We start from the raw sequence: 17,987 nt of genomic DNA on the forward strand, positions 1-17,987 counted from the left end.
CTCGCGCCCTCCCCGGCGGCCATGCGCCGCCACGTGCCCTCCCACGTGACACCTCGCCCTCCCACGTGACCACGCTCCATCCCACGTGACCGCCCCCCCCCGATTCCCCGCCATCACCACACGGGGGCGCTCCCGCGTCTGAGGGTTTATTGCCCCGCCCCCCGCCCCGCCCCCCGCCCCGCCCCCCTCAGTCGAGTTTCCGGGTCCCCAGTTTGGGGGGGCCCGGTTTGGGGGGCCCCGGGGCCCCCCCCGGCGTTTGGCCTCCAGCTCCCGGCGCCGCTGCTGCTCCCGCTGCCGCCGGCCCGAGCCCGGGGCGGGGCCTGGGGGGGGCACAGGGGTCACAGGGGGGTCACGGGGGGGTCATAAACGAGGGTTCGGGGGGGCTGGGGGGGGCTGGGGTCCCCCCACAGGGGCAGCCCCGAGGGAGGGGGGTCCCAGTGAGGCAGATGGGGAACCCTGGAGGGTCCCAGGGGACCTGGGGGGGGTCCCTTGGAGGTGGGGGGTACCCCAGGGGGGTTGGGAGGGGCCCAGAGGGGTCTGGGGGGGTCCCGGGGTGGCTGGGGGGGGGTCCCTGGGGGTCTGTAGGGTCTATGGGGGGTCCCGGGGGGCTCCAGGGGGCTGGGGAGGGTCCTGAGGGGCACTGGGGGGTCCCGGGGGGGCTGGAGGGGGTTCTTAGGAGTCCTTAGGGGTCCTTGGAGGTCCCAGCGGTCTGGGGGGGGTCCCAAGGGGTATTGGGGGGTCCCAGCAGTCTGGGGAGGTCCCGAGGGGCATTGGGGGGTCCCGGGGGGGGGGGGGGGGGGTCTCACCCTGCTGGCTGGGCAGCGCCTCCCAGGCGTCCTCGGTGCCCCACTCCCCCCCCACCCCCCACTCCCCCTCCCCCTCCTCCTCCCCCCTGGCTGGGGGAGGGGCAGTGGGGGGGGGGTCCGGCAGGGGGGGTCCGGGGGACTGTGGGGGGGCCCCCTCTTCCTCCTCATTGCTCACGGGGGGGCTCCGGGGCAGCTCCATGTCCTGGGGGGGACACACACATGGGGGGACAGTGGGGGTCACACTGTGCCCCTCCCCCAAGCCATGACCCCCCCCCCAAGTGTGACCCCCCCCCCAACTCACCTCCAGGCTGCCCCAGTCGTCGTCCCACCCATCGGGGTCCTCCAGGGGGGGCTCCTCGGGGGGGGGCTCTGGGGGGGACAAAAAGGTGGGGGGTCAGGGGGTGCCCAAGGGTGGGAGGGGGTCTGGGACCCGTGGGGGGGAGTTGGGGTCCATGGAGGGGGTTGGGGGGGGCTGGGGGGGCACTGGGGACCCCAGGAGGGGTTTGGGGGACCTTGGGGGGGGGGGTTAGGGACCCAAAGGGCATTTTGGAACTGGGGGGGGGTTGAGGGGTCCCGGGGGGGTTTGGGGGACACTCACCTTTGGGGGGGGCCAGGGGGCCCTCGGCGGGGGCCTGTGGGGGGGTCTGCGGGGGGGCCCCGGCCTCGGCCCCCATCAGCCGCGCCGTCAGGGAGGTGACGCCGGTGACGGCCCAGGACACGGCGGCCCCCAGCCCCCCCGAACCCCCCCCCGGGCCCCCCGGGGCGGCGGCTGCACTGGGGGGCTCTGGGGGAGGGAGAGAGGGGTCATGGGGTGGCAGGGGGGCACCCCCAAACCACCCCCATGTGAGTCCCCATGTCACCCCCTACTGCCCCCCTCCCAGCAGCCCCCCACGTCCCCCCCATCCCTGTTCCCCCCCAGCCTCCCCCCTCTCCCCAGGACCCCCATTTCTTACCCCAGCCCCCCCCTTCCCCCCACCAGCCCCCCCATTCTTGGCCCCCCCCCCAGGGTCTCCCCCCTCCCCGGCCCCCCCATTCTCTCACCCCCCTCCAGGGCCCCCCCCGATTCGGCGGCCGCCTCCAGCTGATCCAGGAAGCTGCGGATCGCCCGGAAAGCCTGGGGGGAGCCGGGGGGGGCCCGACAGTGAGGGACCCCCCCGAAAGACAGGAGACTCCTCCAGGCCTAGTGACCCCCCCCCCCCAGCACCCAGACCCCCAGCAATGGGACCCCCCCCAGCAGCCATTGCATGAGCACCCAGACCCCCAGCACCCCTGCAACGAGACCCCCAGCACCCAGAGACCCCCCCAGCACCCCCATTGCGACGGGACCCCCAGCACCCAAACCCCCCAGCACCCCCATTGCAACTGGCCCCCCAGCACCCAGAGCCCCCCAGCACCCCATTGCAATGGGACCCCCAGCACCCAGAACCCCCCAGCACCCCCATTGCAATGGGCCCCCCAGCACCCAGAGCCCCCCCCCAGCACCCCCATTGCAACTGGCCCCCCAGCACCCAAACCCCCCCCAGCACCCCCATTGCGACGGGCCCCCCAGCACCCAGAGCCCCCCCCAGCACCCCCATTGCAATGGGACCCCCAGCACCCAGAGCCCCCCCCAGCACCCCCATTGCAATGGGCCCCCCAGCACCCAGAGCCCCCCCCCAGCACCCCCATTGCAACTGGCCCCCCAGCACCCAAACCCCCCCCAGCACCCCCATTGCGACGGGCCCCCCAGCACCCAGAGCCCCCCAGCACCCCCATTGCGACGGCCCCCCAGCACCCAGAGCCCCCCCAGCACCCCCATTGCAATGGGCCCCCCAGCACCCAGAGCCCCCCCCAGCACCCCCATTGCAATGGGACCCCCAGCACCCAGAGCCCCCCCCAGCACCCCCATTGCAATGGGCCCCCCAGCACCCAGAGCCCCCCCCAGCACCCCCATTGCAATGGGACCCCCAGCACCCAGAGCCCCCCCCAGCACCCCCATTGCGACAGGACCCCCAGCACCCAGAGCCCCCCCCCAGCACCCCCATTGCGACGGGACCCCCAGCACCCAAACCCCCCAGCACCCCCTTGCGACAGGACCCCCAGCACCCAGAGCCCCCCCCCAGCACCCCCATTGCAATGGGACCCCAGCACCCAGAGCCCCCCCCCAGCACCCCCATTGCAATGGGACCCCCAGCACCCAGAGCCCCCCCCCAGCACCCCCATTGCGACGGGACCCCCAGCACCCAAACCCCCCAGCACCCCCTTGCGACGGGCCCCCCAGCACCCAGAGCCCCCCCCAGCACCCCCACTGCGACAGGACCCCCAGCACCCAAACCCCCCCCCCAGCACCCCCATTGCAATGGGCCCCCCAGCACCCAGAGCCCCCCCCAGCACCCCCATTGCAACGGGACCCCCAGCACCCAGAGCCCCCCAGCACCCCCATTGCAACGGGCCCCCCAGCACCCAGAGCCCCCCCCAGCACCCCCACTGCGACAGGACCCCCAGCACCCAAACCCCCCCCCCAGCACCCCCACTGCGACGGCCCCCCCAGCCCCGCCCGGCCCCCGCCCCACCTGCTGGCGCACGCCGGGGTGGGGGTCTGCGGTGAGCCCGCAGAGGGCGGGCAGCACCCTCCCCGCGCACTCCTGGGGCGAGTAGCACCCGTGGGTGGCGGCGAAGGCGGCGACGGCGGCCGCCCGCGCCGGGGCGAAGGGGTCCCGCGTCGCCCGCGCCAGGGCGGGGGCCAGCACCCGCTGCCGGGTCTGGGGGGGGGCAGAGTGAGGCGGGGGGCGCGGGGGCGGGCGGGGGGCGGGGGGCGGGGGGCGGGCGCTCACCTGGGGGGGCAGGAGGGGGCCCAGGCGCCCCAGGCAGAGGGTGGCGTTGCAGCGCAGGGGTCCCAGCGCGTCGCCCGCCTGCACCCGCAGCAGCAGCCGCGGCAGCTCCCGGCCCCGCAGCCCCTCCCCCAGCTTGGGTGCCAGCAGCACCATCGACTGCGGGGGCGGGGGGGGACCCGGGGGGTCAGGGGGCACCCGGATATGTGGGGGGACACGGGGGTTTGGGGGGACCCAGGGGCTCAGGGGACCCTGATATCTGGGGGACACAGGGGTTTGGGGGGGACCCAGGGGGCACCCAGGAGTTTGGGGGACACAGGGGTTTGGGGGACACAGGGGCTCAGGGGGCACCCAAGAGTTTGGGGGACACAGGGGTTTGGGGGGGACCCAGGGGCTCAGGGGACCCTGATATTTGGGGGACACAGGGGTTTGGGGGGGACCCAGGGGGCACCCAGGAGTTTGGGGGACACAGGGGTTTGGGGGGGCCCAGGGGCTCGGGGGGGACCCAGGCGTCCAGAGGGACCCAGGAGTTTGGGGGACCCAGGGGTTTGGGGGGGCCCAGGGGCTCAGGGGACTCTGATATTTGGGGGACACAGGGGTTTGGGGGACACAGGGGTTTGGGGGGACACAGGGGTTTGGGGGGGACCCAGGGGCTCAGGGGACCCAGATATTTGAGGGCACCCAGGGGTTTGGGGGGGCCCAGGGGCTCGGGGGGGACCCAGGCGTCCAGAGGGACCCAGGAGTTTGGGGCACCCAGGGGTTTGGGGGACACAGGGGTTTGGGGGACACAGGGGCTCAGGGAGCACCCAGGAGTTTGGGGGACACAGGGGTTTGGGGGGGACCCAGGGGTTTGGGGGGGACCCAGGGGCTCAGGGGACCCAGATATTTGAGAGCACCCAGGGGTTTGGGGGGGCCCAGGGGCTCGGGGGGGACCCAGGCGTCCAGAGGGACCCAGGAGTTTGGGGCACCCAGGGGTTTGGGGGGGCCCAGGGGTTTGGGGGGGCCCAGGGCTCTGGGGGGTCCCCCGGGGGGGCGCCCACCTTGACGGTCTGCTCGCGGATGGCGGGGTTGGTGTCGAGGAAGCCGTGGGCGACGTGGGGGAAGATCTGGGCCTCCACCGTGGCCTCGGGCAGGAACTCCACGTACTCCTCCAGCTGGGGGGGGGTCAGCCCCCGCCGGGGGGCCCCGGCCCCCCCGCCCGCCCACAGCACCCGGGGCTGCCAGGGGAGGACCCCGGCACCCGGGCCCCCCAGGGACGAGGACCCCCCCATCTGTGCTCCCCCAGGGACAAGCACCCCCATTCGGGCCCCCCCCGGCACAAGCCCCCCCATTGCCCCTCCCAGGCACAAGCCCCCCATGTTGCCCCCCCCAGGGACAAGCCCCCCCATTTTGCCCCCCCCAGGGACAGGGACCCCCATTTTGCACCCCCCAGGGACAAGGACCCCCCATTCGTGCCCCCCTAGGCATAAGCCCCCCATTCGTGCCCCCTCCCCGGCACAAGCCCCCCCATGTTGCCCCCCCCAGGCACAAGCCCCCCATGTTGCACCCCCCAGGGACAAGGACCCCCCACTTGCCCCCCCAGGCACAAGCCCCCCCCATTTGGGCCCCCCCAGGCACAAGCCCCCCCATGTTGCCCCCCCCAGGCACAAGCCCCCCCATTTTGCCCCCCCCAGGGACAGGGACCCCCCATTTTGCACCCCCCAGGGACAAGGACCCCCCATTCGTGCCCCCCTAGGCATAAGCCCCCCCATTCGTGCCCCCCCCCCCGGCACAAGCCCCCCCATTGCCCCCCCCAGGCACAAGGCCCCCCGTGTTGCCTCCCCCAGGGACAAGCCCCCCCATTTATGCCCCCCCCGCACAAGCCCCCCTTGCCCCCCCCCAGGCACAAGGACCCCCATTTATGCCCCCCCCCGGCACAAGCCCCCCCATTCGTGCCCCCCCCCGGCACAAGCCCCCCCATTGCCCCCCCCAGGGACAAGCCCCCCATGTTGCCCCCCCCGGGACAGGGACCCCCATTCGCCCCCCCCGGCACAAGCCCCCCATGTTGCCCCCCCCGGGACAAGGACCCCCATGTTGCCCCCCCGGGACAGGGACCCCCTTCGTGCCCCCGCCCCACCTGCTGCAGCAGCTGCAGGCGCAGCGCCCGCTCCGGGGAGGAGAAGAGGCGCACGATGACGGGGACGATGCGCTCCTGGTACTCGGGGGGGTCCAGCGCCTTCGCCACCTGCGGGCGGGCGGCGGGTGACGGGGGGCCCGCGGGGCGCGGGGGGACCCACCTTGAGCAGGGGCGGCAGGGCGCTGGCGGGGTGCAGGGGGGGGACCCCACCTTGAGCAGGGGCGGCAGGGCGCTGGCGGGGGGCGCGGGGGGCACAGGGGGGGACCCCACCTTGAGCAGGGGCGGCAGGGCGCGGGGTGCAGGGGGGGACCCCACCTTGAGCAGGGGCGGCAGGGCGGGGGGTGCAGGGGGGGACCCCACCTTGAGCAGGGGCGGCAGGGCGCTGGCGGGGGGCGCGGGGGGACCCCACCTTGAGCAGGGGCGGCAGGGCGCGGGGTGCAGGGGGGGGACCCCACCTTGAGCAGGGGCGGCAGGGCGCTGGCGGGGGGCGCGGGGTGCAGGGGGGGACCCCACCTTGAGCAGGGGCGGCAGGGCGCTGGTGGGGGGTGCAGGGGGGGGACCCCACCTTGAGCAGGGGCGGCAGGGCGCTGGCGGGGGGTGCAGGGGGGACCCCACCTTGAGCAGGGGCGGCAGGGCGCAGGGTGCAGGGGGGGACCCCACCTTGAGCAGGGGCGGCAGGGCGCGGGGTGCAGGGGGGGACCCCACCTTGAGCAGGGGCGGCAGGGCGCGGGGTGCAGGGGGGGACCCCACCTTGAGCAGGGGCGGCAGGGCGCTGGCGGGGGGTGCAGGGGGGGACCCCACCTTGAGCAGGGGCGGCAGGGCGCTGGCGGGGGGTGCAGGGGGGGACCCCACCTTGAGCAGGGGCGGCAGGGCGCTGGCGGGGGGCACGGGGGGGACCCCACCTTGAGCAGGGGCGGCAGGGCGCTGGCGGGGGGCACAGGGGGGGACCCCACCTTGAGCAGGGGCGGCAGGGCGCTGGCGGGGGGCACGGGGGGGACCCCACCTTGAGCAGGGGCGGCAGGGCGCTGGCGGGGGGCGCGGGGTGCAGGGGGGGACCCCACCTTGAGCAGGGGCGGCAGGGCGCTGGCGGGGGGTGCAGGGGGGGGACCCCACCTTGAGCAGGGGCGGCAGGGCGCTGGCGGGGGGCGCGGGGGGCACAGGGGGGGACCCCACCTTGAGCAGGGGCGGCAGGGCGCTGGCGGGGGGTGCAGGGGGGGACCCCACCTTGAGCAGGGGCGGCAGGGCGCTGGCGGGGGGTGCAGGGGGGGACCCCACCTTGAGCAGGGGCGGCAGGGCGCTGGCGGGGGGTGCAGGGGGGGACCCCACCTTGAGCAGGGGCGGCAGGGCGCTGGCGGGGGGTGCAGGGGGGGGACCCCACCTTGAGCAGGGGCGGCAGGGCGCGGGGGGTGCAGGGGGGGGACCCCACCTTGAGCAGGGGCGGCAGGGCGCTGGCGGGGGGCACGGGGGGGACCCCACCTTGAGCAGGGGCGGCAGGGCGCTGGCGGGGGGCACAGGGGGGGACCCCACCTTGAGCAGGGGCGGCAGGGCGCTGGCGGGGGGCACGGGGGGGACCCCACCTTGAGCAGGGGCGGCAGGGCGCTGGCGGGGGGCACAGGGGGGGACCCCACCTTGAGCAGGGGCGGCAGGGCGCTGGCGGGGGGCACGGGGGGGACCCCACCTTGAGCAGGGGCGGCAGGGCGCTGGCGGGGGGCGCGGGGGGCACAGGGGGGGACCCCACCTTGAGCAGGGGCGGCAGGGCGCGGGGGGTGCAGGGGGGGGACCCCACCTTGAGCAGGGGCGGCAGGGCGCTGGCGGGGGGCACGGGGGGGACCCCACCTTGAGCAGGGGCGGCAGGGCGCTGGCGGGGGGCACAGGGGGGGACCCCACCTTGAGCAGGGGCGGCAGGGCGCTGGCGGGGGGCACGGGGGGGACCCCACCTTGAGCAGGGGCGGCAGGGCGCTGGCGGGGGGCACAGGGGGGGACCCCACCTTGAGCAGGGGCGGCAGGGCGCTGGCGGGGGGCACGGGGGGGACCCCACCTTGAGCAGGGGCGGCAGGGCGCTGGCGGGGGGTGCAGGGGGGCACAGGGGGGGACCCCACCTTGAGCAGGGGCGGCAGGGCGCGGGGGGTGCAGGGGGGGACCCCACCTTGAGCAGGGGCGGCAGGGCGCTGGGGGGCACAGGGGGGGACCCCACCTTGAGCAGGGGCGGCAGGGCGCTGGGGGGCACAGGGGGGGACCCCACCTTGAGCAGGGGCGGCAGGGCGCTGGCGTCGGCGCTGCCGAAGCGCAGGGCCGCCAGCAGCCGGGGCAGCAGCTTGTGGCGCCGGAAGGGGCCGGGCAGCGCCTCCAGGCGGGCGCCGAGCTCCTGCAGGAAGGCCCGGCGCTCCGAGGGGTCCCGCACCTGCGGGGGGGGCGTCAGGGGACGGGGCTGGGCCGGGGGGCGGGGGCGCGGGGAGGGGACAGGGATGAGGGGGACGGGGATGGGGACAGGGATGGGTGGGACAGGGATGGGGGAGATAGGGATGGGACAGGGATGGAGGGGACAGGGATGGGGACAGGGATGGGGACAAAGCCAGGGCACCGAGGATAAAGATGGGGAGAAGGGGACAGGGATGAAGATGAGGATGAGGATGGAGGAACAGGGATGGGGACAGGGATGGAGAAGACAGGGATGGGGACAGGGATGGGGACAGAGATGGGGACAAAGCCGGGGCACCGAGGATAAAGATGGGGAGAAGGGGACAGGGATGAAGACGAGGATGAGGATGGAGGAACAGGAACAGGGACAGGGATGGGGACAAAGCCGGGGCACCGAGGATAAAGATGGGGAGAAGGGGACAGGGATGAAGATGAGGATGAGGATGGAGGAACAGGGATGGGGACAGGGATGGGGACAAAGCCAGGGCACCGAGGATAAAGATGGGGAGAAGGGGACAGGGATGAAGATGAGGATGAGGATGGAGGGACAGGGATGGGGACAGGGATGGAGAAGACAGGGATGGGGACAGGGATGGGGACAGGGATGGGGACAAAGCCGGGGCACCGAGGATAAAGATGGGGAGAAGGGGACAGGGATGAAGATGAGGATGAGGATGGAGGGACAGGGATGGGGACAGGGATGGGGACAGGGAGGGGGACAAAGCCGGGGCACCGAGGATAAAGATGGGGAGAAGGGGACAGGGATGAAGATGAGGATGAGGATGGAGGGACAGGGATGGGGACAGGGATGGGGACAAAGCTGGGGCACCGAGGATGAGGATGGGGATGAGGGGACGGGGATGGAGGGACAGGGATGGGGACAGGGACGGGGACAGGGATGGAGGGAACAGGGACGGAGGGGACAGAGAGAGGACAGGGATGGAGGGGACAGGGATGGGGCACCGAGGATGAGGACGGGGAGGAGGGGACGGGGATGAGGATGGAGGGACGGGGATGGGGACGAGGGGACGGGGAGGAGGATGACGATGGGGGGACAGTGACGCAGACGAGGATGACGACGGGGCCGGTGCCACAGACCTGGAACTGCTCGAGGAAGAGGCCGGTGTGGACGAGGGGGCAGGCGAGGAAGGCCCCCGGGCGCTGCAGGCGCTGCAGGAGCTGCCCCGGCCCCGGCCGCGCCGAGGGCTCCGCGGCCACCAGCTCGCAGAAGGGGGGGACCAGCCCCGCCGGCAGCTGGGGACGGGGGACGGGGGTCAGGGGGACCCCGGCCTCGGGGGGGACCCGGCGGGGGGGGGGGCAGGCACCCGGGGGGGACCCGGTGGTGTGGGGGGGCCAGGGACCCAGGGGGGACCCAGGGGAGACCCAGGTGTTTTGGGGAACCCTGGGGGGGGGGGGGGCCAGGGACCCAGGGGGGACCCAGGTGTTTTGGGGGACCCTGGGGGGGGACCCCAGGTGTCCAGAGGGGACCCAGGTGTTTTGGGGGACCCTGGGCGGGAGGGACCCAGTGGTGTGGGGGGCCCTGGCACCCAGGGGGGACCCAGGTGTTTTGGGGGACCCTGTTGGGTGGGAGGGACCCCAGGTGTCTGGGGGAACCCAGGTGTTTTGGGGGACCCTGTTGGGCGGGAGGGGCCCAGGGACCCAGGGGGGACCCAGGTGTTTTGGGGGACCCTGGGGGGGGACCCCAGGTGTCCAGGGGGACCCAGGCGTTTTGGGGGACCCAGGATTTTGGGGGATCCAGGTGGGGGGGACCCCGCTGCCGGCCTGACCTTGCCGAAGCTGCGCAGGGCGCCGGGCCGGGGGAGGGGCCCGTTGAAGACCTCCCAGATGAGGCAGCCCAGGCGCCACATGTCCCCCGCCCTGGGGACAGCCGTGGCAGCGCGGGGACGCGGGGACCCCCGCTCCCCTCCGTCCCCCCCGAGCCCCCCACGGCTGCCTCCCCCCAGCCCCGTGCCCCCCATGTCCCTCCCCAGGCCTCGTGTCCCCCCCCAGGACCCTCTGTGCCCCCCCATGCTGTCCCGTGTCCCCCCATTGTGTCCCCCATGTCCCCCCACCACCCCCCACGTCCCCCCATGAGCCCACATGTCCCCATGACCCCGTGTCCCCTCCATGACCCCCCACGTCCCCATGTCCCCCCCAGGCCCCATGTCCCCCCCAGGCCCCAGGTCCCCCCCCGTGTCCCCCCATGACCCCCCGTGTCCCCCTGCCCCCCCACGTCCCCCCATCACTCACCAGGGCTCACCCTGCCCTCGGGAGGAGTCGCTGAGCTCGGGGGGGTCCTGGGGCTGGGGGGGGACGCCGGGGGGCCGGGGGGGGACCCCCTCGCTGGCGGCCGCCACCCGCTCCAGCCCCCCCAGCTTCCAGTCGCCCCCCGGGTCGACGAAGACGGCGTCCAGCCCCAGCGCGTGGTGCACCAGCCCCGAGCCCCCCAGGAAGGACAGCGCCGTCTGGGGGAGCACCCAGCCGGGATCGGGGACCCCCCGGGCGATGGGGGACCCCCCCGGGCGCCTGGGTCCCCCCCCGAACGTCTGAGTCCCCCCGAACACCTGGGTCCCCCCATCCCAGGGTCCCCCCGAATGCCTGGGTCTCCCCCAGATCCCAGGATCCCCCCCAGATCCCTGGGTCCCCCCCCAGATCCCTGGGTCCCCCCCCATCCCAGGGTCCCCCCGGATGCCTGGGTCCCCCCCAGATTCCTGGGTCCCCCCAAACACCTGGGTTCCCCCCACATCCCAGGGTGCCCCTGAATGCCTGGGTCTCCCCCAGATCCCTGGGTCTCCCCCAGATCCCTGGGTCCCCCCCATCCCAGGGTCCCCCCGAATGCCTGGGTCCCCCCCAGATCCCTGGGTCCCCCCCAGATCCCAGGATCCCCTCCAGATCCCTGGGTCCCCCCCAGATCCCTGGGTCCCCCCAGATCCCTGAGTTCCCCCAAACACCTGGGTCCCCCCCACATCCCAGGGTCCCCCCGAATGCCTGGATCCCCCCCAGATCCCAGGATCCCCTCCAGATCCCTGGGTCCCCCCCCAGATCCCAGGGTCCCCCCTAGATCCCTGGTTCCTCCCTCAGATCCCTGGGTCCCCCTCACATCCTAGGGTCCCCCCGAATGCCTGGGTCCCCCCCAGATCCCAGGATCCCCCCCAGATCCCTGGGTCCCCCCCAGATCCCTGAGTTCCCCCAAACACCTGGGTCCCCCCCACGTCCCAGGGTCCCCCTGAATGCCTGGGTCTCCCCCAGATCCCTGGGTCCCTCCCCGATCCCAGGGTCCCCCCATGATCCCCTGGGCCCCCCCCCATCCCTGGGTCCCCCCCTGGATCCCAGGGCCCCCCCGGATCCCAGGGCCCCCCCGCCCCTCACCAGGAGCTGGTGCAGCCCCCAGGCCACCTCCTGCTCCCCCAGGTCGCCCGTCGGGGGCCGCAGCCGCAGGTGCCGGCGCAGCGGCGTCACCGCCTCCGTCACCAGGTACAGGCACTGCTCCGTCTGGGGGGGCCCGGACGTCACCACACGCACCCCACGCGTCACCGCGTCCCCCCGGGTCCCCCCACGGCCCCACGCGTCCCCCCACACCCCCCATGCCACCCTGTCCCCCCACTGTCCCCGCATCCTCCCGGGTCCCCCCACATCCACGTGTCCCCCCGCGTCCCCCCGTATCCCTGTCCCCCGTGTCCCCTTGTATCCCCCCCACATCTCCCCATGTCCCCCCGTCCCCCCTCGTCCCCCCCATGTTCCCATGTCCCCCCACGTCCCCCTCTCCCTTGTCCCCCCACATCCCCCCATGTCCCCATGTACCCCCATGTCCTCCCACGTCCCCCTGTCCCCCCATGTCCCTCTGCATCCTCACGCTGTCCTCGCATCCCCCCACATCCCCGTGTCCCCCTCATACGCCCCGCGCCCCCCAGTGTCCCCTTGTATCCCCCCCACATCCTCCCACATCCCCCCACATCCCCATGTCCCCCCCATGTCCCCGTGTCCTCCCATGTCCCCCTGCACCCCTACAGCACCCCCACGTCTCCCCCCGTCCCCCTCTCCCCTCGTGTCCCCCACATCCCCCTGTACCCCCACATCCCCCCGTCTCTGTGTCCCCCCGTTCCTGTGCCCTGCCCCTATGTCCCTGCCCTCCCCCGTCCCCCCCAGGTCACCTCCAGGCTGTCGAGGTAGCCCAGGACGCTGGGGTGCCGCAGGCTGCGCAGGCGCCGCAGGGCCGCCCGGGCCAGGGGGGTGGCGGCCGCGTCCCCCGTCCCCAGGCTGTGGGCGAACACCGACACCGGCGCCCCGTCCGCCTGGGACACGGGGACACCGTGGAGACGGGGCGCGGGGGGCGTGGGGGGACACGGGGGGGCAGGGGGACGTGGGGGGGCAGGGGGACGCGGGGGGACTTGGGGCAGGGGGACAGGGGGGACATGGGGCAGGGGGACATGGGGGGACATGGGGACATGGGGCAGGGGGACTTGGGACAGGGGGACAGGGGGGGACATGGGGACATGGGGCAGGGGGACAGGGGGGACATGGGGACATGGGGCAGGGGGACAGCGGGGGACATGGGCTGGGGATGGGGGACAGCGGGGGACATGGGGACATGGGGACATGGGGACATGGGGCAGGGGGACTTGGGGCAGGGGGACAGGGGGGGACATGGGGACATGGGGATGGGGGACATGGGGGGACATGGGGACATGGGGCAGGGGGACGGGGGGGACATGGGGACATGGGGCAGGGGGACGGGGGGGACATGGGGCAGGGGGACTTGGGACAGGGGGACAGGGGGGGACATGGGGCAGGGGGACTTGGGGCAGGGGGACTTGGGGCAGGGGGACAGGGGGGGACATGGGGACATGGGGCAGGGAGACTTGGGGCAGGGGGACAGGGGGGGACATGGGGACATGGGGATGGGGGACATGGGGGGACGTGGGGACATGGGGCAGGGGGACAGGGGGGACATGGGGACATGGGGCAGGGGGACAGGGGGGACATGGGGACATGGGGATGGGGGACTTGGGGATGGGGGTGGGGGCAGGGGGACTTGGGGACTTGGGGGGGTACGGGGAGATGGGGCTCGGGCCGGGGCAGGGGGCCCTGGGGACACGGGGACACGGCGGGGACCCGGGGAGGGGGACCGGGGGGCCCTGGGGACACGACGTGGACGCGACGCCCCCACCTTTCGCCGCCCCCGCAGCAGCCGCCAGAGCGGGGCCGGGGCCGCGTCCGCCGCCGGGGCCGGGTCCGGGTCCGGGTCCAGGTCCGGGTCGGTGTCGGGCGGGCCCAGCTCGAAGGGGAAATCCCGCACCGGGTCCCGGGAGAAGAGCCACATCGCGGGGGCCGGGGGGCCCGGCGGGCCCGGGGGGTCCCGGGGGTCCGGGGGGCCGAGGCCGGAGCGGGCCCGGAGGAGGCGGCGGCGGCGCCGGGCGGGAGGATCCGGTGGCGGACCAGGGGGCGGGACCTGGAGCGGGGGTGGAGCCTGGGGAGGAGCCTGGGGCGGGGGTGGGGCCTGGGGAGGAGCCTGGGGCGGGGGTGGGGCCGGGGGAGGTGCCTGGGGCGGGGGTGGGGCCTGGGGAGGAGCCTGGGGGACGGGGGTGGAGCCGGGGCGGGGCCGCGAGCGGGAGACGGGGGTGGAGTCACGGACGAGGCCGCCACCGGGAGGCGGGGGTGGAGTCAGGGGCGGAGCCGCGCGGGGAAGGGGAGGAGCGAGGGGAGGGGCCGGGGAAGGGGCGGAGCCGAGGAAGGAGTCAGAGACGGAGCCTCTGGGGCCGGGGAGGGGCGAGGGGCGGGGCCGGGGAGGGGGGCGTGAGGGACACGCGGCAGTGGCGTCACCAACAGGCCGCCAGCCTGGCAGGAACAGGCAGTGACGTCACAGGGAACGGACACTGACGTTGTAGCGGGTCTCAGCGACAGGCCGGCGGTGTCACAGCCCCGTGACGTCGCCCCCCGCGTCATCCCCGCCCCCGCCCCCCCCCAGCACCAGGGACGACACGAGGCCGGTCAGGTCTCAGCAGGTTTATTGGTCAACGGGGGTCCCCGTCGCGATACGGGGCCCCTGTCACGATATGGGGTCTGTCGTGACGTGGCGTCTTCAAAGCCATATGGGGTCCCCGTCATGGTACGGAGTCCTCGAAGCACCACGGGGTCCGCGTCATGATATAGGGTCTCTGTCGCGATACAGGGTTCCCATCACGATATTGCTCTTCAGGCAGGGGTTCCTGCCGTGGTATGGAGTTCTCGAAGAGCCATGGGGCCCCCGTCACGATATGGGGCTCCCGTCACGACGCAGGATCACCCCATCCCCGTGTCGTGGGTTCCCCAAAGCAAAGTGGGGGCCCTAGAGAAACAGAGGGGCCCTCTCGCGATATGGGGTCCCTGTCGCGATATGGGGGGTCCCTACTGCAAAAAGGGGCCCCCGTGGCCATGTGGGGTCCCTGTCATGACACGGGGTCGCCTCATCCCCACATCGTGGGTTCCCCGAAGCAAGGCGGGGGCCCTAGAGAAACAGGGGTGCTGTCGCGATACAGGGGTCCCTATCACGATATGGGGGTCCCTGTCACGATACGGGGGGGTCCCCAAAGCAAGGCGGGGGCCCTCGAGAAACAGGGGTCCCCGTCGCGACAGGAGGAGCCAGGCCGGCAGCGGGCGCCGCGGGGGGTCGAACCCCGCCCCGGGGGGGTCCCCGGGGGTGCCCCCACCGGCGCCTTTTGCTTTTTTTTGGCCTTTTTGGGTGCGGAGGAGAAAAAGCAAAACCTGAGACAACGGCGTTCTCTCAGGAAAAGAAAAACCTCGGGGCCGCGCGTCCTGCGCCCCAAACCAGCACCACCCCGCAGCTCCGCCCCGCCGGCGGCCGGGGGCCGCGCCCCCGAACTGCCAGAAAAGCAGGAAACTGCCCCAAAAAAGCAACCTGGGGGCGGGGCCTCCCCGGGGGGCTTTTTTGGGGGGGGGGGGGTGGTTTGGGGGGGTTTAACTAAAAGAAGTGAGGGGTTGGGGCCGGGGCGCTTCCCCGGCGCAAAACGGGCTCAGAAAGGGGGGGTGGTCAGGCACACGTCCCGGGCGCGAAATGGGTTCAGAAAGCAGCATTTTGGGTCGGGCATGCGTCCCGGACGCGAAATGGGCTCAGAAAGCGGGATTTTGGGTGGGGCTCGCATCCCGGGCGCAAAACGGGCTCAGAAAGCGGGATTTTGGGTTGGGCATGCGTCCCCATTGCAAAACGGGCTTAGAAAGCAGGATTTTGGGTCGGGCTCGCATCCCGGGCGCAAAATGGGCTCAGAAAGCGGAATTTTGGGTCGCGCATGTGTCCCGGGCGCAAAATGGGCTCAGAAAGCGGGATTTTGGGTCGCGCATGTGTCCCGGGCGCAAAATGGGCTCAGAAAGCGGGATTTTGGGTCGGGCTCGCATCCCGGGCGCAAAATGGGCTCAGAAAGCGGGATTTTGGGTCGGGTGCGTCCCGGGCGTGGAGGGGCCCCGCCGGTACTTACTCCGCTCGCTCACCTTTCCTGCCTCTTATTTTGGGGGGCATTTCTAGTTTTTAGTCATTTTTGGTACCCAATGGTCCATTTTGGGGCGGATCGAGACCGTTTTAGGCACTGTCGCTGCGTCGAGGGCGGGGGGGAGAGCGGGGGAGGGGAGAGAAAGAACAACAACAACAACAACAACAACGATCGGAACAACACCGGGAACAACAGCCGGAGCAGCCGGAGCGACCGAGCTCTTCCCTACCCCAAAAAATTCTGCGGCTTCTCCTCACTCCTATCGTTTCGGGGAAAAAACCTGGGAAAAAGGTTAAAAAAAGCCTCCCCCCTCCCCAGGCAACATGCGAAAGCGCTGACTAAGCTTTTTTTTTTTTTTTTTAAAAACCCCACGTTTTTCACTACAAATCCCAGTTTGGGGGCTGGGCCCGGCCAACGGCACTCGCTGCACGTTTCAGGGCAGTTTTGGCCTTTTTGGGGTTTTTTTGTTTTCACATTTGGGGATCTGGGGGGGGAAAGCGGCAAAACCCGCCCGGGGTGAAACTGCGCCGCCCCCATGGCGCCCAAATCCGGCCGGAATTTCCCACTTTTTGGGGTGAAAGCAGCAGAAATACCCTTTTTTTTTTTTTTTTCTCAATCCCTACGTGTCTCTGCAGACCCTTTTGGGGGCTTTTTTGCCCCGATCTGGCGGCTTGAGGCTACGAATCCTCGGCTTTACAGTCGGAGGCGCAGGAGCGGCGGGTGCGGGCGCCGGCCGGGGGGTCTGGAAAAAACACCTGCGAGACACAGCCCCCCCCGCCCCGTCAGCCACCTTTTGGGGTAAAAGCGGTAAAAAAAGCCCGTTTTTTCGCATTTATCCATAAAACCCATCGTTTTTCGCATCGCTCCGCGCCAGGAGGGAGGGTGACGGGGTTGGGGGGGCGCAAACATGCCACGCGGCGCATTTGGGGGGACCCAGTGCTCCCCCCACCGGTACAACCGCGCCCCGACACCCCCGCGACACCGAAAACGGCCGGAAACGCCCCAAATCCGCAGCTCCTCCCCCCCGACCCCAAACCGGGCGATTTTGGTGAAGGGGGGTTGGGGGCGCGCCGAGGGTACTTGCCACCGTCGCAGATGAAGCGATTTGGGGGTTTTTGCCTCAATTTTTTTTGCTCCCCCCTCGCTCACTCCTACACTTACAGCTCGTTTTGGGGGAAAAAGCCTAAATTTAATCATCCTGCTGCTGCTTATGGAGAAAACCTGAAAATACAATTATTGCACCCCCCCGCCCGGCTCCGTCCCCCTCCCCCGCCGAGCGTTTTGGGGGAGTTTGGGGGGTTTTTTACGTTATTTTTTCCTAAGGGAAGCTCCTGGGGACGCTCGGCACGAGCCGCAATCCTGATTTTCCAGTTCCGTTTTGGGGGAAAAAAGCGGCTTTTCTTCCAAGCTGCCTCCTACCTCTGCATCTGCGGAAAGGCCGGAAACAAGCCCAAAACGCGCCGCCCCCCCCACGCCCTCGGGCCGGACCCTGACCCAGCTCCACCAGCCAGAAACCAATGGAAACGCCCCAAAAAACCCAAATTAAATGAAAATCTTACTTCTGACCGGCTCCACATTAATCAAATCAGTGTTTTTATCCTCAAAGATCCCTGCAGAAAAGCTCCTGAGTGCGCTTTGGGTGCGGATTTGCCTTTTTTGGTAAAATCCTGAGACCCGGGGTCTCTTTTTATTTTTCCTTGGCATTTTTCTCACCGTTATTTGCCTTTTTTTTTTCCTGCGTTTTGCTGCCTTCCTGAGGGGGGAAAAACACTCGAGACAAACACACCCCCCGCCCCCACAAAAACAACCATGTTTTTTCCTGTTTTCCCCTTTTCCAGAGAGTTTCGGCCGTCCCCTCCCGCGCGTCGCCTTTTTGGGGGAAAAAGAAGAGATTTTTCATCACTTACTCTGCGGCGACAGGCGGGACCTACGGAGCGCTACAGCCGGAGCCTGGTGATGCTGGAGTGGGGTTTGGGGGGATTTTTCCCCGTTTCTTGGGGTTTTTATAGAAAAAAGGGGGGAGTGGGGGCGACGGCCGCGGCGCCTGCAACGACAAGAGCCCCCCCTCCCCCCAAAACCCCCCGAATCCCCCCAAAACGAGCGGGGGGAAGGGCCTCACCCAGCTGCCGCCTCCGGCCAGTTCCTCCTCCAGCCCCACCAGCTCCGGCTCCGGTTTGGGGTTTTTTTCCTTAAATTCCTTAAAATTTCCTCCTGCTCCACCGGCTCTTTTCTCGCCTCTTCCCTCTCTCCACCTTCCTCCGGCTCCTGCTTCTTTTTCCTTCATTTTTATAAATTTAGTTTCTCCGGTTTCACCAGTTTCCACTGGCTTCGCTTCTCTTTTCTCTATTTCCTCCTC

At 71.4% G+C, this 17,987-nt stretch overlaps 1 protein-coding gene across 1 annotated transcript; it reads right to left on the bottom strand.

Annotated features, from left to right (window-relative positions):
* Positions 1–177: 177 nt before the first annotated feature.
* LOC142074542 (N-terminal kinase-like protein) lies at positions 178–13,571 on the bottom strand. The gene is given in 17 exon segments (XM_075135238.1): positions 178–223; positions 226–320; positions 807–1,008; positions 1,108–1,175; positions 1,405–1,590; positions 1,848–1,920; positions 3,359–3,547; positions 3,620–3,775; positions 4,657–4,770; positions 5,733–5,840; positions 7,975–8,133; positions 9,249–9,404; positions 9,938–10,028; positions 10,401–10,615; positions 11,520–11,642; positions 12,302–12,442; positions 13,318–13,571. Coding segments are annotated over 17 exon segments (2,265 nt in total). The 5' UTR covers positions 13,471–13,571; the 3' UTR covers positions 178–187.
* Between the last annotated feature and the right edge of the window lie 4,416 nt (positions 13,572–17,987).

The sequence above is a fragment of the Calonectris borealis genome, chromosome 37, assembly GCF_964195595.1.
Source record: "Calonectris borealis chromosome 37, bCalBor7.hap1.2, whole genome shotgun sequence".
NCBI lineage: Eukaryota > Metazoa > Chordata > Aves > Procellariiformes > Procellariidae > Calonectris > Calonectris borealis.